At 33.6% G+C, this 22069-nt stretch overlaps 1 protein-coding gene across 1 annotated transcript; it reads right to left on the bottom strand.

The window, feature by feature from the left end:
- Window positions 1-2294: 2294 nt before the first annotated feature.
- Window positions 2295-21965, bottom strand: LOC119640714 (adenylosuccinate synthetase). The gene is made up of 6 exons (XM_038038912.1): window positions 21581-21965; window positions 16919-17021; window positions 3477-3756; window positions 3061-3421; window positions 2804-2988; window positions 2295-2726 (listed from the first exon to the last, which is right to left on the bottom strand). Exons 1-6 carry the CDS (start codon window positions 21764-21766, stop codon window positions 2438-2440), a joined length of 1404 nt encoding a protein of 467 aa, XP_037894840.1. The 5' UTR covers window positions 21767-21965; the 3' UTR covers window positions 2295-2437.
- Window positions 21966-22069: the final 104 nt, after the last annotated feature.

Here is a 22069-nt window from a genome sequence, read left to right as displayed (position 1 = left end):
TTGAAGAATTTCAAAATGAAAATTGTTTTATAATAGTAAGTTGATAAGGAAGTCGAATTCGGACCATGTTGTTCCATTTTTTTGATATCACCTCATATAAGGAATCTCAAGAAATGTAAATTCTTATATGGCAAAAAAACGGAAAAGTTCTACGATGAAAATTTATTCATAACAGTGGTAGTAAAAATTTGATTAAGCGTATATATTCTCAATAATTTGTATACAAATTCCAACCATCTGAGAAAATACAAATTCCATACAACTGGTCTTTGTAAAAAAGCTCATAAGCTACGTTTTCCTCCTTAATTTATTGCCCTGCGATTAAGAACCATTATAGACGCAACCTTCAGATTCTTCCCTTCCAATAACGATATCCATCGTAAATTCTTTAGCCTGATGATAAACTTCAGCAAATACGTGAAAAAGGAAACTTTTTAGGAAAGGCGGTGTTCTCCAACTGCTCGGAATGGAAAGGAAAACGTTCTACAAACAATAACTATGAAACCTGAATATTATATTATCCCAGGTTTTAAAACCTTCACTACAAGGCGTTTTGCGAGTAGTAATCCGCAAAGTTAGCGCCAGCATTCGCATTAAGCTCTGAGCTAAGTTAAGATTCATATCTTCATCTACGATATATATTGCTTGAATTGATTTTATCATCCATTCTTATGTAATAGAGGTTAGCAGTGGACCCATAGCAATCTTTTAAGCACTGAATTCTTAGGAAGAAAGCTAACATCCAGATAGATATAAACTAATTTTCCTTTAGAGTTTTAAGCTTCCGTTCAAGTGCAAATTGTGACTTTAGACCCATTTGAATACATCACGGCATAGATTTTCCAAATAGCGTACATTTTCAAAATAATACGTATATGGTGCATAGAAGAGGAATCTGATCCTTGCGGTTTTTTAATACCTTTAACAATAGCAGCCAAAAAAAAAAAACACGCCGTTAAAAGCAACAGTTACTATTTTTCAAATTTAGAAATATGTCATAACTTAAGATTAACTGTTACTTACATGTTTACTGTATTAATGTAGAAATCACGCAGATATATTTAAATTCTTGCAGATGAATAGTCAGAATAGTCAATCGCGAAATGAACGAATTGCAACGACGTTGCCAAAATTTCTTCGCCAATGTTTTTTTTCGAGTCCAACAAAAATCAGCTAAACCAAGAAATATGTAAGTGCGATTGATTTCTTCTTTCAATCCGGACGCGTTTGTTGACGGCTGCGAAACAAAATGACTCGCATTGACTGTATACGTGACAATTAACAAGTAAAGAAATAAATACTCAGCAATATTTAGCAAGCGATATGTCGTCGCTATAACGTAGTTTCCTTCATATCACGAGATGTGTCGGAACGATAGCATTTCTAAACAATTATATATAGGTCGATGAATACATTTCTTTAAAAATTGATTAATGGCTCAGAAATAAGGGTAAGTTCGAATATATAGCAGCAAGAGTATATACAATGTTTCATATACAATGATATGTGATCATCATGTATATGTCTACAATGTCTTATCTAATAGTAGGCATGTTGCTTAAAGATTTGAAAAATAATTATAAGGAGAAGGTATTTTTACATATGTTTATAACACACTTACGCTAAGGAAATGGTCGACAGAGAGGTACATGTACTTTCTCGCGGAACTTAACGGACGAATCGGACAGACCGGCCAACTGCTTTTATAATTTATTTGGTCACAGGTGAGGGATGTTTCGGACTATGGATGGACAATTATGCGGACAGGTTTGTTATTAGTAAGCGAGCAAAACTCTTCCTTACAACCTTTAAAACGGCATAACAGCTTTGCATTTGGCAGATGCAGGGCACATGACTTTTGTTTGATGAAGCATAAATTCGTCTTTTAATTTATAATTACATTTTTATTGCATTTTTTTCGGTTTTTTTTTTTTTTTTAATAATTAAAATTTATTATAGTTATTGCCTTTGCTAAATTCCATAAGGCCTTAAATGACAATATATTCATTTTAAACTTTCTATTAAGACTTAAGTAAAACGCACACTTTTCTCAATTACCACAAAAAAAACTTATTAATTAATACAATATACATAGAATCGAAAACGCAGACACGTACACGTATATACGTACAAATATATATGTTATCAAAATTCATAGACGTTTTATTATTAAGTCGGCATTATGATTATTTCCACTAAAACAAAAAAAAAAAGACTTTAAAACACGTTAAGCTTAATTAAAAGATTTAAAAAGATTTCTAAAAAAAAAATGTACTTTCACAATCAAAAATAAAAAAATTACGAAAAATGTTCTCGATCATGCTTGTATATATGTATAAAAAAAAAGACAAAAAATAGATCATTATAGTATAGTAGATGCTAAGCGATTGCTTGCTATAGATTAAAATGGTGAGGCATAGGGACTAAGTTAACCCTGTTAGCGCTCAGGTACAAAGATAATCGATTCACGGCCCTTGCCTACGCCTACCCATCGTATCGGTACGAGTGCTGGTTTGGGTTTGGATTTGGATGGTTTGCAAAGGTGAGTCTCTATGAAGCGTACATAATTTTGTGCATTTTCGGGCAACTCTTTAAAGTTGCGTATATTTTCCGTGCAGGTTCGCCAACCGGGCAGAGTTGCATACTCAACTTCGATATTAGCTAATTCCGCGATAGTACTAGGATAATCTCCCGGTTCCAATACCTCACCATTAGATCGTTTATAACTAAGCACATAAAAACATATATTATTGCATAAAAAAAATGTGTATATGTATATGAACTGATCATATGATCAACTTACGCTATGGCTACTTTAATTTCGGCTAAAGTATCTAAAATGTCCAATTTGGTAAGACAGATTTTAGTGTAACCGTTCACCATGGAACTGTACTGCAGTAGAGGAACATCTAGCCAACCGCAACGACGTTTTCTTTTCGTAGTAACCCCTATTTCAAAGCCTCGAGTTTGCAACAATTCTCCGATTTCCTATATTTAAATATAAAAAGAAAACAAAAATTATTTGGATCTAAATAAGTTTCAGCTTTGCTTTCAGCTTACATTGAGTTGCTCGGTAGGAAAAGGACCATCGCCCACACGTGTTGTATAGGCCTTAACAACTCCAATTATTTCACCGATTTTATGCGGAGAGAAACCTAACCCGGTCGAAACACCGCCAATACAGCAATTGCTGCTGGTTACATAGGGGTATGTTCCGAAATCAATATCTAACATGGCTGCGTTGGCCCCTTCTACCAGAACAGTTTGATCGTTCTCCAAGGCGGTGTTCAAAAACCACATAGTATTCTTAACGTAAGGGCGCACCTGTTCCGCATATTCCTTATAGCGTTGCAATTCCGCTTCAACGTCAACGTTTATAGACGGAAACAAACGCTGATGTGTGGACACAATTGATTTGAATCTATTAAAAGTATTCTAATTACATGGCAAAGCAAAAATAACCAAAAATTTCTAACTTTTCACTGAAAAGATTGAAATCACCCAATAGCTCAGCCACACGTATACCATTACGCGTTGCTTTACTGGCATACGCTGGACCGATACCTTTTTTGGTCGTACCCAAAGATTTTCCGCCTTTCTCGGCTTCCTGCATGCCATCGACAGCTTGATGAAAATCAAACACCAGATGTGCTCGATCAGAAATCACTAAACGATGTTCGATCTTTTGCAAACCTTTAGCTTGGTTCTTTAAAAGCTCTTCGAAAAGTGACGGAAGGTGTATAACGACTCCATTGCCTGAAAAAGTAAAAGTGGAACAGAAATTAAAAAAACAAACGAACTGACAAATGCTTTTTAACTGAGACTGTTTTATAAGCGGCAGATAGTTTCAAATAATGCTTCCGCTAAAGAATGATAAAAACTAAGACGTAGTAAAAATGCATTTTCTTCGACAAACCTGACGCAATGAATACACATACATTGCGATGAACCAAGCTGTTAAAAAGGATTATTATATGTTCTTTGCGCAAAGCTATGTGCCTTTTGGGTTTTTTTGCATTCATACTGTTCGCGCAATTTTTTCTGCAACGCCACTGTACCTCTGCCCGACTGCCTTTAAAGCTAAAAAAAAGCATTTCAGGTTCATCAGACTCAACAATTTGATTCAATATATAAGGAGATATTAATCATTTCGGCGTTTATCACCCTTTACAAAGGAACAAAGAATGGAAGAATGAAAAGCCACTTGCGTTCTATCAATCAATCAATCGTCTACGGCTGGTGTTTCGCTGAGGCTTGTTCAGCGGTGTGTTTCAAAAATTTTATTTAAATGGGCATTTTTTGCTGCCAGACAACAGAGCTGCCACAATTACACATCTTACGATGCTGATGCTTCCAATCACTAGCTTACGCCTTTACAAAAGGCTTACTTCGTTAAGAGGGAAGAAAAACACCAACATGGGCTAATTACTTCTCCAGAGTCTTACATAGTCTAATTACTTCTCCAGAGTTACTTATATTGTGCATAAGCTTTTTATATACCATGGGCTATTTGGGGCAGCTCGTACGAGACAGGAATTATTTTTCTGAGGGCGATATGCATGCACTGGAATTTTAGTTCTTCATTCAATCTTCCGCGTTTGGCTGTTGCGCTCATGTGTTCGTTGCGCTGGCCCGCTACGACGTTGTTACGTACTTTTGATCATCCTGCCCGCGTATAGTTACTTGTACAACTAAGAGAGCGATATAAATAATTAAGTGCTGGAATTTAGCTGCGCTCTAAGTAACGCAAGCGTTATGAGCAATGGAGTGGCATTGCGTGTTTCATAAGTGCGGCTGACTGAAGCTTAAAGAATAATTTAGTTGGACAGTTGATCGTACAGATGTGAGAGAAAGGTATGATAAATAGAAGAGCTTTAGATATAGTCTTTGGCTGATTTTGGGGAAAAACGCAACCCTGCGATCAGTTTTATAACAGTTTAACAGTTGAGTTCTCTTATCGTTTTGACAAGAACTTAGTTAACGTGAGTATGCACCACTAAAGCTTTCGATCAAGCAATAGCTTTGAACATGAATTTTGATAAAAACTAGATTGGAAGTTAATGGGAATTCGTGTTTTGTTTAATCGTCGGTCTTCGTCGATTAGCTGTAGCCTTACGAAATATATGATGTACCGTCACATGAAGTATTTAAGTAAGATGTGAGGAACCAAATGTTTCCTTACTATCTCTTGCACGTGGCAAGAATACCATGGTAATGGAGTATAAACTCTATGGAGTTATAAAGTGTTTCCTTTATTGCTAGAGGTAATCATTTAGACAAACAATTTAGCATACGGCGAAGATATGGCACCTGCATAATGTTATTATGTTCGATGGCATGAAGAGTTTGATATTCATCCACTCTTCGTTATACCAATCGGCTTACAATAATTGTGCAAATCAGTTAAAATCTGTGTTCCCATCTTACATTTGGCAATATATGTTTGTGTTCGATTTATAGGCTGCAAATCTTTAGGCCACCTTCATCAAATTTGCTGAACGAAATACAAGAGGGATTTGGTGGTTCGCGAATCGATCTTTATGAAGAGTCTGTTCGATAGGAGCATGGATTGCGATTTTTAATAGTTCTTGGGGAAAATTGATTGAAAGAAAAGTAGTATTTTCGCATGTTAAATGAGTGTGGCGGAATAGTACGTGATAGGATCATTTTTTTTTTTGACCCCTCGCACATACACCTTCTGACAAATTACAAGCCTGCGTTTGACAGTCAAGTCTAATTTTTAGCACTTTTATACTCTACATCATTTATTTATGGTGAAAATTGCTCCAGAGAAGTGTTTTCATTGTTGAGCTTGAGCGGGGGGGCTGTTTATTGAAGCCGTTACCATATGTAATAAGCAATTAGATGGTAACAAGGTCTACTTTGTTCTATTTTATAAAAAGGCTTTTGAGATAAAACTTAATTTTATCAAATTTGGACCGGACAGGTTCACGTTTTGGTGGCTTTAACGTATAGGGGTTCTCATGAATAGTAAAAATATAATTTTTAGGACGAACATAGCTGCGCAATCGCATTAAGAAAGGAGCAACAAAGAAATAATATTTTGACTTGTTCCTAAACTATCAATGGGTTAAGCAAGCGGTAAATAGAAGTTAAAATCAAAATTCTTCTTTAAGGCAAGATCTAATCGGATGTCCATCTATTGACTGTTATCAAAGTGTGAACCCTTTCTGCTCTATTTCAGGAGACTGCGGGATTTTTACGAATTGTACACTTAACACTATGTACTTAAAAGCTTCCTAAGCTTTTGAAACCCGGTCTATGAAGAGTAAGTGTGCAATCTCTGTTTAAACCACCGTATATATCTGGCAGTTTTTCTTCTAAAAGCTTGTAAAAAATTCCAAAAATATTAATAAGCTTTTTTGCTTGGCACTTGTCGCCACAGGAGTATAATAAGTTCTTGCGGAAGTCTCCAGAAGGAGTTGGTATAGTCGCACATTTTATTATACCGATCAATCTAAGCTTGTCCGTCCGTCTGTCTGTCTCGATTACTTGCTCCCAGCCTCGCATATTTCTAGATTTTTTTTATGAAATTTGGTATACTGTTGTGTTTTGTTTTAAAGACGACGAATGTTACGTCGACCACTTCCCGTAATTGCATTCAGCGAAGTGTTGCAGAGCATTTAATAGTGAGTGCACCGTGAATCGCCATGTTGCTCATATTTGTTTTTGCAGGATATCTTCGAAGAAACATAAGAGCAACATTTGTGTTCCTGATAAAAGTTGAAGACTTTGCAAAATAATTTGTAAACCGCACAAGTTACTTGGCTGTGGTTTTTGCAAACACTGTTTTGTTTTCTTTACTGCTTTGTTGCTTATTATTTATTTTTCTTAGTAATAATTTGATTATATGTAAAGAAATGAATGCTTCTCATATTTAATTGTTAAGAAAAGGCAATTTGTGCTTTGTGGGTGGCTACCGATGCAAAAATCTGCAAATATATCCAAGCATCGCATTGAAAATCTTTTTATTGTAAATAAACATAAACATTCGACAAACACTTTTAGCTTTTATTGTTATTAGAAGTCTTTATTGCATTTATTTACTCTTTAATAATGCATTTTTTCAATTATCTCATGTTTCCTAAGAAGAATCCGTACTTGAAAGTGCTATCGCTCGCTAGGCGCAGGAAAAAAGAAAAATAAACAAATAAATGCAAGAAAGAAAGAAATCTCGGCTGAGAACGAACCACTTGATAACGAGTCATTTAGTTTTTGTTTTTTTGTTTTTTTTTTTTTTTTTTATGAAACAATATTTAAAATTCATCTATTATAGATGATATGATGATAGCTTCATATGGTGTTAGCGAAAGACAAATATTTAATAATTGCAACAAAACTGTAATGCTCACATAGTAAGCCTTTGTTAAAATATGATGTAAACAAAACATAACATTGATAAGCGCATTCAACATAATGTATTCGTCAGATGAAACGTTTTCACAACAAGATATATAAAAAAACGTAATAAAATAATTATTACGTAAATATAATCGATTTCTGTTTATTTCAAATCCACCTATAGATAGATTTAATTGATTTTTGGAAAAATTTCAAAGAGAGAAAAACAACAAAAACGTTGAAATCAAGCCCAACGAAATGATTTTAAAATTTCAACGAACAAACAGTCATAATAAAAAAACACAGCAGAAAATCATATATTCGGCTATCAGCGAATCTTGTATACCCATCACAGTTATCCTAAAAAGGACATGCTCTATAATATGAAGTGAGCGCGCTTCTGTTTTTTTCTATTTGCAAAGTAATGTCTCTGGTAAAGTGTAAGTCACTTCGAAATTCGTTTGCGACTTTGTAGACGATAACTTTATTTTCGCTAACGTAGTTACGTTTGCGCGGACAGACATGACATAATTTATATAGTTTGTCGGCTTTCATATTTGAAAGCGATAGCTTCGTTTTGCGGCTAGGAAGGTGTTTACAACAGGGACATGCTTAAATCGATTTAGAATTTGATGCTGATCAAGAATGTACATTATTTTTGGGGCCTCTGACGCCTCCTTCAGGTCGTTGCAGATGTTTTGACAAACCCATCATGCTTCGGTGATGGGTTTAAAAAGACACATTAGGACTGCATATATAGTATTCACAAATTTTCCTATGAACATTTCCATGTGTGTTACCAACACATATATAAACTTTATATATTTTCCCTTTGATCTTAGTTTTGCAAGATTAGCTTATCTAATAATCGTAAAAAATTAAGTGCATGAAGAAGTTATAAATTGTTAGTATTTCATCACAATGTAATTTAAAATATGTCAATATACGAGTAACGGCAAACACAGCTAGTCGTTCATATAACGCGGAAATAAAGTTTTTAGGAAAATGCATTTGTACCCTTTTTGTTTAAAGTAACCTGTAGTAAAGCACAAGTGTTTCTCATGCAGTCCTTTTCATTGCCCTAAAGTATGCAGCTTTTTCAGAAAAACATCTATAATAAACGAACATCTGCGAAACGAAAAATGTTCAACATTGTGTAAAAAAGCTGCGGGTATCGGAAAAATCAAAAGAAATTAAATTTTAATACTCTATAATATTGGATGACAGTCGGGTTCGATTTGTTTCCCTTTTTGTATAGAAGTCCTAGGATAACCCAGAGAATGTACGCTAAAGTTTTTATTGTTGGATCTGTTGCATTTTATGGCTTTGTCGTATGTGTACTCTGAACTTTGACTCATCTCCAATACAAGGCTGACTGCTTTGACAATAACTTAAGTTTTTCAACCGGGAGGGCGTTTACAATGGGCGATCGCAAGCAGATGGACGTACGGACACGCACAGGTTCATTTAAAATTTGTTACTTTGATGGGTATAAGAATAAATGATAGTTTTACGTAATAGATAATACCGATTGGCAAAAAAGATGAACAGGTTTTATGAAGTAATGAAATTTTTTATTACCTACATAAGTGGCACATTATTCATTTTCATAGTAAAAAAAAAAAAGGATTGTGAAAACAATAAAAGACTGATTCCTGCACACGTACTTCGGCAAGATTTGCATATTTCCACACAGGGATGTCAAACAAAATTATGATATAAGACATTGACAACGGATGCTCGGTAGCATAGCTAGCGAAGGCTATTAGAAGAGACAGAGAGATCAGTTGACAGACAAGTCGTAATCAGAAGGGGCCAGTTCTGAACAATACTGCGCGGGGTGCGTTAAAGCTTCCCAGCTTTTTTAGGCAACCGAATTTAGCGGTAGAAATTTATTTATATACGTAAATTTACTTCATGACAAATTTTAGCAAGGATTTGCTTAAGAACAAGCTAAGGCTGCCTTTAGACTCTCACTGCACCGTTATGGGTCGCCATACATTCCTTTTAAACGTCTCCCTATATCTCAAGCCTATACTATACTTGAAATCGAAATTCTATTACAATGGAATACACTGCCGTCTGTGTGTAATTTCCCGTAAAAAGCCGTGTCATGCGAAGGTTCCTTGTACGTCCCTATAAGAATCTACGTGTAATTGCACGTGAAGGTCGGTGGTCTTCACTTTTATGACAGATAAACAAGCAATATGCGTTGTTATAATCTAAGTGATTATAGTGTAGATGTAATTTCTTTCGGAAAGTGTATCTTCGTATTGAATTCCCCTGTACATTGTTTAAGTAAACAATAAAAAACCCATTTATTTATGATTATGTCAAACTTATTAACTGTACTTTGTATTAAGGGACGGGTTTTGTAATTTGTTTGTTATTAATTTATTTATATCACGAGACGTACAAACGCGATAAAAAATAAATATTTATACTCATTTCTTTATTTAATGGGTTAATGCATGCCACTGTAAATAAAACAAAATTCATCTTAAATAAATATGATTTATTATTATTTTTTTTATTTATTTATTTATTTATTACTATTATACTCTTTTTTTTTTTTTTTTGTTTATAATGAAATTTCTTAGCAAAACCCATGAAATTATATCGTAGAGCGTTTTTACTAAGAAAAAATTAGAATTATTTTCTTGCCAAAACGACAAATAAAAAAAAAATAAAAAACCAAAAACACCACTTTTTTTTATTCCCTTTTCCTCTTGACATTCACCTCAAACAAAAAATCAATGCGATTTTTTCTATTTTCTAATTAAAATCAACGGAGAATTTTTTTTAAACGCTTCCTATGTAAGTGAAATTAGTTCGATTTTCGTGCCCGTTGCAGGAATTATATAAAATGCTCGCTAGATATTATGTTTCCTACGAGTACAAACATATCCGACATTATTTTATATATTTTTTTTGATAAGCGTGAATAATAACACAAAAGAGGAAAAAAACAACTTAGCTTAACGCATGTCTACCTATGCAAAACACGATTGTACTGTTTTTTTCGCCACTTCAAGTCTTTGGTCAATGGTTTTCTTGTTTTCTGGATGTTAACACCGAGAGACGGTCAGTACATATATATACATACTTGTCATTATCGTACATTGCACCTCTGTCCACCGATTCTTTCAGCTTCCACAGTTGTGTCAAATTAGGCTAGAAATTTACGTTCCCGCTCGCCAAGTTCGAAAAGTGAACCAATTAAACGATAAACACTCTTCCAGCAGACGCCAAAACACCCTATCTACCCTTTATATCTATCCAAAACCAATTAAAAATGCAAAATGACTAATAATGTCAATATACGTTGGGGGGCATGTATATCAACATAACCAAAAAAAAAAGGTCGAAAATTTGTACCTCACGGAATTTGAAAAAGTCATCTTTTTTCTAAACACACCCCATGAACATGTATATAGATAGATTCCGCGATACACGAAATTCTGAAATTCGTGTAATCTTTTTACAAACAGGGCCTGAGAATTTATATTCATCTTGCATGTGTACTCTCCTCAGTCAGCGAATGAATTTAAAATGTCTGCTGATAAAGCTCGCTACTAACCAAAACGAAGTTGAATAGCTTGAAGTTTGAGATGTTTATTTCAAGCATGCTGACAATAGGCGTGGGCTTCCTCAATAATCAAAAATTACAAACTAAACCCACCTTTTTTTGTCTTGACCTTTATAACTTGCTGTGCCAACAACAGATATTGATTTTTGAATTTTCATATGAATAATCGTCGATCATCTTATGTGTGCGCTTCCGGTATGTTATGCCAATCTCTCGCTTTGTGTACTTAAGTTTACATTATGCTTTGAATATGTTATATATTCTGGTTACATCCACCTATCCGGAGACAACATGAAAATACATCGTCTTGCAATTGTGAAATAAGAAATTCTCGCTTACAGAGCACGTTACTTTCGACGACATTTGCCTTCTTCACGAATGAACCCATAGTAGCTATATATATATAGTATGAGTTTCAGTTTGAAAGAAATTAATTTGTTGTTCTTTTTCTTTTCTTAAAAAATTTACTGTACTTTTCTGATCTAACAAAAATCACATGCTTAAGGAACGAAATACTGAAAAATTTATCATTGAACGTGCTAAACATTTTATTCACACACGAATGAAATTTGTTTTAGTTTAGTTTTTTTTTTTCTATTTTAGCCAAAAGTTAATTAACAATATCATCAATACATATCAACAATATGTAGACATATGTAAATATGTTCATATGTAGGAGTAGGTGTGTTTACGGACATGAAGAATTAAAACCTCAGAAGATGACGGAACGTGTGTTAAAAATAATTAAAAGCAATAAATGTGTTATTGCCTTGAAAGGTGTAAAACAGAGTATTCTCCCTATTTTTACAATTAAGATCACAAAGAAAACAAATCCCTTCGTTTCTGATTCTTTTGTTAAAGAAAATAAAAATTTTGGACAAGCTCCGAGAAGAAACTAAAGTAACGTAAGAACGCTCGCTTCTTCTTACCACATATCCTAAAAAATGCTAAAAGCGATTTTAAAAACCAGTGAACATGATAAGAAAGTTAAATTTATTTCAAAATAATTTAAAATATCACGGTCGGTCAATAGTCATAGTGTAAATACTCTACACTATTTCGTTCAGCTACCAACGTTCGTCAATTTTCGTGACAACATATTCCAAAGCATACTTTCAATGGGAGCATACATGACTTGGGATGGGATCCAACATGTGAACAGACCTGGTCCAATTATTATAGTTCACCTATTTTCATCATAGAGAATTAAAAATTAGATCTCTTAAACCTTTCATGGCTCGCTTCTCACGAGAGCCGTTATATAATTCGGGGGATCCAAATTTCCTACGCTTAATATATGTAACTTTTATGGACAAAGCTGTCTTTGTAAGTCGAGGATATTTATTACCCATCACCGAAAGATAATGGTATGCTCATCTTGTCAAAATACTTGCAATGTCCCGATGGAAGCTTCAGAGACCTCACAAATTACATATATTCTTGACCTGCATCCAATTCTAAATTGAATCAAGCATGTCCGCCTGTCGGTTTGTACAATGCTCGTTGTAAATATTCTACTCGCCGCAAAATTTATGCTATCAAGTCCGAATATGTCAAAAACAATGGAAGTTTTCACACCCTGGTTGGTATTGAAAATGGGCCAAATTGGTCGAACCACACAAAACTACGTAAAGCGAAGACACGTCTATTTTTCAACATGAATAAAAAACTGCTTTTTTGCTCATTACTATAGCATAAACTATAGCAGATAAATTTGGAAAAATTTGAACGTGACTGCAATTGACAAGACCTACCCAATATTATAGTGGATCAAAATTGCATTTTTTTTTAAATATAGTAAAAGTTCCTTATTCGCGGGGGATACGTTCCACAAAAATGCCACGAATACAGAGACCGTGAAAACGGAATTGTATTTTATCTGGGATTATAGGGAATACGTTCCTAGACGACAAAATAAAAAAAAATCAATTTAATTGAATGCGAATGAATGTGCATTTAGTTTTTCCCTCTTTAGGCAATTTGTTATTTGGAAAAATTACTTAGCTGATATGACCTAGATTTGGGATATTCATTGAGTAATAAGGTTGCTTTCGTTCTCTTTGTTTACATTCTCAAAAACCGCGGATAAAGAAATTTATAGCCGCGACTATGGGAATTAGTCGCATTTTTTCATCCGCGAATAAGGGACTTTTACTGTAGTTCTATAACGCCCAAAAGCAAGCTTCAAAAACCCCACAAAGTATATAAATTCCAGTTCCAAATTTGGAACGTACGTCGGTCCGTTCATCTGCGCAACTGTGTAGAAACTGTCGTAAACGTTCTCCCCTAAATAACTTCCCTCTCCTTTTTGCTAAATACTTATAAACTTTCAGTTTTATTCTGAAAATAGAAACAATTCGTCGCTTGTAACGGGGTATGATCCAATCGATTTTCAATATATATAAAATAAATCGAAATATCTATATAATAAAATATGTGAAAATATCTAAAAAATTGCAAACTAAAGTCACTTTGCTTAAAATTTGCACAATTTTTTTCCTGCCAACGAACTTATTATTCTTATCGTATATGTAAGCAGGCACGAGAGCTAGGCCACTATTGCCTGATGTTAGCACGTTTGCAACGTTATGTGCGATATCAACTCGATACTTGAAAAGGTTTTTCTTACCAAATACTTGAACTGTTATTCAAAAGGGGAAAAATGGATTTTCTGCTCATTACACGGAAGAAGCACGTGAAGAAATAGAGGTGATGACTGCAGAAGATTTTTCGGATATCGCCGAAAATAATTTTCTTGCTTGTTCACATGCTTTCAGCTTGTTAAAGTGCAATTTTTGCCGGGAAGTTTTAATAGCGGTTGTCCTTATAACTATAAAGATTATATCAAAAGACAATGAAGACAACTGTCTAAGCTAATTTATTTGTGATAGTGGTTTTCCGGATGTACTAAATTCCGTTAATTAACATCTCGAAATTCCCGATCTTTAAGTTAAACAAAAGATCAAAAGGATAGAGATCAGAGGAGTAGATTCGGCCAATGATTGTGAATTGTTTTTGGTATAACAAAACGTCCAAAACAATTGTTAGAGGTATATACAGCTGCCCAATCTTAATGTAATCCCCTTGTAATATTAGTGATGTCGGCCACTTGTCACTTGCGATCTATAAAATGTGTGAACTTCGATATTTGAACCCTTGCGTCAAACTCACAATTTCCAGGTTACCCGCAAGGAACTAATATTTTAGTGACATTTCAGGGAAAAGTGGGTGCTAATCGCTTACCGAATACCACTACTCTTAGCGTTTATTGCATTTCAATACGATTCAATTTCACTCAGATAAGATTTATACTCGACATGCACGATTTTTCATACTTTTTTGAATTCGCAAAAACATTTGTTGTTGTGTAAATGTTCGGCTTGCACAACGCATAAGCTAAGGTAAATAAATTCAAGTGGTTCGGGGAGATAAAATCGGAATTGTTGTCTTATGTTTTGACTCCACAAATGAGTCCAGGGACTATGTCGATTTCACTAAGTCACTAAAATAATCGCTAGAGCTAGCGCCGATGTCCGTTGTTGTTCGAGTTCTAATCCTGTAAACCCCTACCAATCTTACCGCACCCCAGTTAAAAAACAAATGTTTTTTTTTGTTCGGATTACCCTAAATCCGTCGTTCGTTACGTCGGCTAAATAAAAATGATATTGTATTGAGTACGACATAAAACCTACTTAGCTTAGCACTCTGCCTCCGACCGGACTTTTATTAAGTTAAACCGCTTAAGATTCCTTAAGTGTTTCTTCAAAACGGGATGACATTAAATTAGATTCGTGGTCGTGGGTTCAAATCCCAAGTACGGTAGAGTTTTTAATAAAAGCCGATAGCCCTAGATGTTAGTGCTTTAAGACTTTTAGTCTTAGAATTTATTCTCTGGCTACATTAATAATAATAATAATAATAATAATAATAATAATAATAATAAATTAGATTCGCATTGACTTATTGATTCAAACAGTTCTCTTTCAATCACTTAGCACAGTGTTGCAATTAGTCCATCGAGCGAAGTCAACTAAGCAATATCCCTCAAATTTTACTTCTTATATCTTACAACATATTTCTGCAAAGGCTTGGTCTCGAATTGCTTCTTCACTTTGGTCGAACTAAGGCCGACTATCTGTAAGAGCAACTTTTGATTGGGAAATTTATAAAATAAAGAATATTTTCTTTTAAAGATTATTCTAAGTAAGGCGTGTTACCCAATTACTAGCAAAAGTTCGGAATATTTAGACAACAAGTTAAGATATCTCAAATCGAATATTTGTTCAAGATATGTTGTTGCGCTCCTAAAGTAGGGTACAATTGTGAGAGATAAAATATACTTTTATTTATTTATTTTCCTTTTTCAATGTATAAATATTTTAATGAAGAAAATTATTATGTAAGAATGTTTGATAGCAATTGTCTGCTCTCATTAATAATTCATATATAATTCGGTTTATTGCGTTTATTAAATATTTTTATATCAAGAAATTTATATGCATTTGTTAATAATGTAACTTAATGCAGAAGCACATACCATGCGAAACTTTCGCTTATGTCGACGTCACCAATAAAAACAATATTTATTGAATTTAGCATTTTTTGTATTTCCTTTATAATAACTAATATTATCATATTTTTTAGTTTTAAATTAATTAACGATGAATGTCGCGAAATTTATTAATTTTATCGCTTTTTCATTAGAAATTATTTTTAATGAATATAGTCTTAAACAGCGCGAGATTGTATTTCTTCAGTTCAGGTTAAGTTAAGCTTGTTTCTGTCCTTCCATTGTCAGTTATTGAAGAAAAGTTAAGTACAAATTTTTCTTTTTTTTAATGTATCACATAAGGAAGATTTCATAGTTTTTTTTCACCAAAAACTAATATCAACTCTCTCTCTCTCTCTCCTCCACAACTAACAACTAATAGTGACTTTGCTTTACGTTAAATAAATTTTCGCAAACCAAGTATGTGCCATTTCGATTGGTAATCTTTTGTCATTTTTGTGATAAAATTATTATTGAATCAGTATAGAATTTCTGGGAATTTCGAGCGAAAAGCTGAATAAGCGATTTTTACAGGTTATGTTCGAATTCACCTTTACAACGCTAATAGACAGGTTATGGTCTCGGCTATACGGCGCACGTCTCAAAACTTCTCTTTACGCGAGCCTTAAAGATATTAGTGAACTGGAATTGCAACAATGAAGGTCGGCGCTTTCCCTAGTGTTAAATTTTAGATGTTTTACCTCAGTTATGCTCTTCGATAGCGATAGTTGATGGCGGTGAAAAGTGCAATCACTGATCCCCTAATCTCTCGATTTTGTTACATTTCGTTTAATCTTTTGCTCGTAATTCATATTATATCGTAAATATAGAGCTTTGGGCTCTTACACAAATCGTTCGGAATTGGATTTAAGTCACCTTTGAGTTGCGCAACGGTGTGTATATGAGATATGCCGTCAATATCGAAATTTCGGGAACGAATCCTAGAGATGTTAAGAAAAATCCCATAATTCCTTGTTTTAATTATCAATGACTTGTCGCCTTTCTTGTATGGCTTGAAGGCCGACCAATGCGCGATAGTATAGCCTGCTATTAGATAAAATGGCAAAAATTTGTCCTCCTGTGTGTTATATATTCAAACAAGGTAGCAGGGCAACCATGAACCAAAAAAATTTCAGAAATCTCGACATGACTTTGTCACCGACCTATTTTGGTAAATCTCGTTTTGAATTTCGCAAAAATATTGAGCAGCGCAATACAAATGAATATCTATTGAATATTGACGTAAATCCGGAACTAAACAATCCATTGATTATTAATGTAGTTGTATTGTATTCGTATAATTAAGTCGCTTAGGTATCGGGTAATGAATGTTTTGAAGAATTTCCGCTATATATATATATATATATATATATATATATATACAAAGCTTTCTTATTTAACTTTTTTCCTTTACTTACCGATAACAGATATGCATTGTTCATTAACAATGCCGCTTGGCAATAAATGAAAATCGAATTCTGTTCCATTTGCTACAACTGTATGTCCAGCATTATTCCCTCCCTGTAACAATATAAAACATTATTATATTTATATGCATTTTAAAACATTTTTTTTTAAAATATATATTGTTTCGAAAGTGAAATGATAAAGTGTAGAAAATTAGAAATAAAAATTTAAAAAAAAATTCTTGGCATTATTTCAATATTTATATGTGCATGATGGACGTAAACAAATAATGAGCTAATGAATGACATTATTTTTCTTTTCATTTTTTCAAATGTAAGAACAAAAAAGTCCAGAATTAAACAGAGAATATAAAGAATAATTTTAATCGTGTTCCAGTTAGATTATATAATAATATAACAACATAATAACAAGTCTACTGTCACGTATTGGTGACATCTTGAAAGTGTAAGCCAAAGAGTTCTGATATTATATGCACCCTCTATCAATGCAGCGTAACACGAATAACAAAAAAAATAAATAAAAATTAATCATCTTACGATTATCCTTTATCCGGATCTATTTTATACGCTCGAAGAAGAAGAACAAACTCTCGATAGTCTCGACAGATTTTCTCAACTTTTGCGACCAGAACAATGTTTGGCACACAGAGTCACAAGAACGAACGGACGGAGCGACAGACATGCCTAGATGAACTCAGTATTTGGTACTGATGAACACATGAATATGTGTTACGAGGTCTCTGAAGTTTCCTTCTGAACTTTGCAAGCAATTTGATAAAATGAACATACCCTCCGATGGTAAGTGTAAAAGTACAGAAATCATATAAAGAGAAAATTGTTAATAGATCGTGACCGCTACATATTGACAAGCAATGAGATTGTAAGGGGCGCAACTTTACTTTTTATTTTCATTAAGTCGTGTTTGACATTTAACCAACTTTAAAACGTAATTTAAAATTTTCTTTTTCTCCGACTAGATAAAGTTTCAGAAGTCAGAAGAAATCGATATTTAAAAGTACTTATTATGGAAGAACCGAAAATTGGCTTCAAAATAAAAGTTTACGACAAAGGAACTTTTCCTATAAAAAGAGGTATTCAGTTTTCCATAGGGCCAGTTTGTCTCCAAAAAGGTGTAATTTTCGTCAATTTTTATCGGCAACATTTTTTTGCTAAGTCAAGGATATTTATTATATTCATTAACGGGCGTGTTCATTTTGTCAAAACGTTTGCAGCGCACAAAAGCACATTTCAGAGATCTCGCAAAGTATATCTACTCTTGATCAGTATCAAATTCTGAATACATTTAAGCATGTCCGTCCGTGCGTTTCTGTAATGCCTATCGCAAACGTTCTTCTGGCTCCAAAAATGAAACTATCGACCTTAAATATGGCAGAAACATTTGCTGTTGTTACATGCAGGTTGGTATTGAAAATGGGCCAAGTCGGTAGACCGAGGTTCAAAAATCCCATAAATTATATAAATTCTTGGCCAATTTCTAATTCGGAATGCACCTAAGCTTGTCCGTTTGTCGCGTATAAGTTTGTAAAAGAATTTTAAAATGACCCAAGCCGGTCAATGGACACGCCTGCAACGTCCACATGCCTCTATAATGAAATCTGTGAATATCTTTGCTACTCGCGCTTTTTGCTTGATACTCGTAAATTACAACCCATATACCACGGGTATAAAAGTTTTGGCGATGAGCAAGTATAATGTTCTTATTTATTTTGTGCTCAGTCCTTAATAATGCAACCCCAATGTAGTTCCTATGCTACTAGGCTAACAGGTATATCCACAGACTATATATATTATGCATGTGCTACACCGCCTATTCTGCATAAAACAATTTATCTCGAAATGTAATTAATAAATGATAATTAAAACTATAAAAAAGACCGACTGATAAGTACAGTACATTACATAGACCACGTGGGGAGCAAATTTTGCGTTAAACAAGAATTCGTATATTCTATGCGTTTGCTAATGGGTATCGCAAACAGAAGAACAAATACAATGTGTTACCGTTTTTCAGTAGAGTGTAGTAGCGTTGTGAAACAAATACGAATTTTTTTTTATTAAATAGTTAAAATCTCTTTGGATCATCTCAAATAAATAAATAAAAGTCATTTCTCTTCTTATGCCGACCATCGAAGGCTGAGGTATACTCATTTCGTTAAAACGTTTGCAACGTCTGGAAGGATGCTTCAGTGGGCCTTGATCAGTATCATACTTTGAATCGATTTAGGCACGTTTGTCCGTATGTCGGTTTATTTGCATATGATAAACATTATTTTAGTCTCCAAAATTGAGATTTTAGCTCCGAATTTGGCAAAAACATTAGAACTTGTCTCCTATAATTGCTTTTCAAAATGAACCAAATCACTCCAAAGACATCGCCACCTTACAGCTTAAATCCCTCCCTTTTCAAAAGCAAACAAGTGGATTTTTTACCCTCCCACATTACCTGTATATAATAAGTGGAAAAAATCTGTCATGTATCTCATTATTATAAGGTATGAAAACTTCATATTCTTCGAGCTGTTTTTGGAATGGGAGCAATGTATATGAAAAATTCGGCTCAAACCGAATTTAATTTGCTTTCTTCCTATTGGTCGTGACCGTATCAGTCGGTCAAATTTATATCTGTTTTTGCTTAAATTTTAGATCGTAATTAAAGTAAACGATTGGCTAATACCAAGTAAAATTTTTCATTCTGTCATCATCCATTTTTATACATTTTTAATTATTTTCCAACATGTCCTCTCTCTCAACGCTTGCAAAGATATTTATGAGTGGGATATGCCCAGTTTCATATTTTATCTGCGAACGAGGGTTAAGAATGTATCAAAGACTTCATTGCCGAAGAGCAAACTTTTATAGAGATATTTCTCCCTTTTACTTCGATTTGTTCTGTTATAAGCAAAATGTATAACTAAGCGAGATATAGAGGGGTTAACTACGCACACGGTACCATGCAGTGTGCTGAAGAAACAAAGAATACGTGCCGACCACTACAGGGACTGGCAACCTCCAAGAGAATTGTTGCGGAAACTGAAATATCTTTGGATGGTCCTTACTTGTTAGCCGCTTATATGCGCAGCGATGATGCTTTTATGCCATTAATGTACAAATTTGAATTTTTAAACCATATCTGACAAAGACATTGATGTTTAATTTCGCTTCACCATCCAAAGCAGAACAGTTAAATATAAATTAAATTGTTTCTGATGCGTATTTTCAGACGTTATAAAAGGCCTGACACCTCTAGCATAATCTTCTCCTTCATAGGTGAGTATAAAAATACTGCCAATGAATGTTGTGAATTGCTATAAATTTATGTATACTTGTCTGACCGTTCGTGCGAACACCCACAATTGATATAAAAGTAAAAATTATATAACTATTTGCGTTTGTGTTAAATGCAAGTGAAAATTTTAAAACACACATTACTATACTAATTAAACAGATTAGATAATACAGCAAATTCATTCTTATTATTATATGAAATTAAAAAAATATATATATAAGAATAGAAAAAAAATTGTTTTTCAAAACAAATTTTTTCGATCATTGCTAAATACTTTCTTAAAACTTATGAATGAAGTAAAGCAATATTTTGGGAATTTTGAGAATTTCAGTTATTTCAGAAAAATATACGAATAAAAGATGAATTTTTCTTTATATGAGCTTTTTTTCCCTAATATATTTTGGTAAAGTCACCTACTATTAATCGGCCAATATTTCACGGCATATTTGAGAATAGTTGCATCTCTTGCATGTATTAGAACGCATTGTTTAGCGGAAAGCGAACTCCCGATATTTTAGGACGGTTTCAAATTTTTTTGGATCAGCTTAGTTCCGTCTTAGAGATGAGATTTTTTATTGTTAAAAATTTGGCACAACTTGTAATAAACGATATTGAATAAGTTCAAGAGCAAACGGGAACTACTGCATGTATATAAAATAATACATCATTTTGGTTTATATCTCTTTACCTTTTTAGATAATAAAGGCTCAATACAAAACCGCTTTAAAAAAAGCATAATACGGACAGTTATTGTACTTTTAAACTTAAGGCATTTTTATAATTAAACAGACTCCAACCTCTTCTGAAAATATTCGCTACATAGGCCCTCCACGTTTAAATAAGATTGGATATTTAATCAAAATACAAAATTAAGTGCACAATGTAAAACTTTTAACTATTTAGGCTTAGTTTACGCAAGAGTCTTTATATATATATACACACAGAAGAAGAAAGTTACTATAAAGCGAATATTATGAAATGTTATCCAATAGGTTACGGAAAATCAATTTGAAAGTACTTATCATTTGCGCTGACACATACTGTGTATAAATTAAACATTAAAAACTTTAGATTAATATTTATGCTCTCATCAGTTCAATATTGACTAAAAGAGCAACGCAAAAATCACAGAACGTGAGCGAAAAACAGAATTACGCATCACCCAAGAAGTAAAGATACGCAGCAAAAAGGTTACAGACACCACATAGACTAACAGCAAAAAACTAATGAACGTCCTTGACTTTTGTAGCAATAAAAAAGAATTATTTTTGTCAATATCTATTCTGTTCGTTTAATTTTTTGGGGGATGCAAAAAAATTTTCTCATTTCTTTTACTCTTTACTCACTTGACACCTGCAAACAATGTCCGCTTCAGACGCCAACATATCTACAACTTTTCCTTTACCCTCATCTCCCCATTGCGCTCCAAGTACCACATTTGCTTTTGATTTACGTAGATTTAGAGGATGCAAAGTTTCGTTTTCGTAATTATCACCGTTCACCACATTATTTGATTTTGTCGTATCCTCCATTTTTGACAATAATTCCAATAATTTTCACTTACTAAAATAATTTTATTTCGGGACAAAAATGTGCGCGTCTTTTTTTATTTTGCTTTTAATTCCTAATCGGGCAGAAAATTTTTTTTCCGAATCGAACTTCCTTAAAAACGCGACCGCTGTCTAAGCTAGACCACTCGCCACAGATTTTGTAAAGAATTTCAGCTGAGTTAACTGGCAGCAGGAAAGCACATTTTCACATTCTTCGTATGATGATTTCTTCCTTCTCTTCTCTTTTTAACGAAAACTGAAGTAAATATGACTGATAAATGCTAA

This window comes from Glossina fuscipes, unplaced genomic scaffold (genome assembly GCF_014805625.2).
Source record: "Glossina fuscipes isolate IAEA_lab_2018 unplaced genomic scaffold, Yale_Gfus_2 127, whole genome shotgun sequence".
Taxonomy (NCBI): domain Eukaryota; kingdom Metazoa; phylum Arthropoda; class Insecta; order Diptera; family Glossinidae; genus Glossina; species Glossina fuscipes.
Note: the sequence above shows the minus strand (reverse complement) of the source record. Positions and strands in the feature narration are given on the sequence as shown.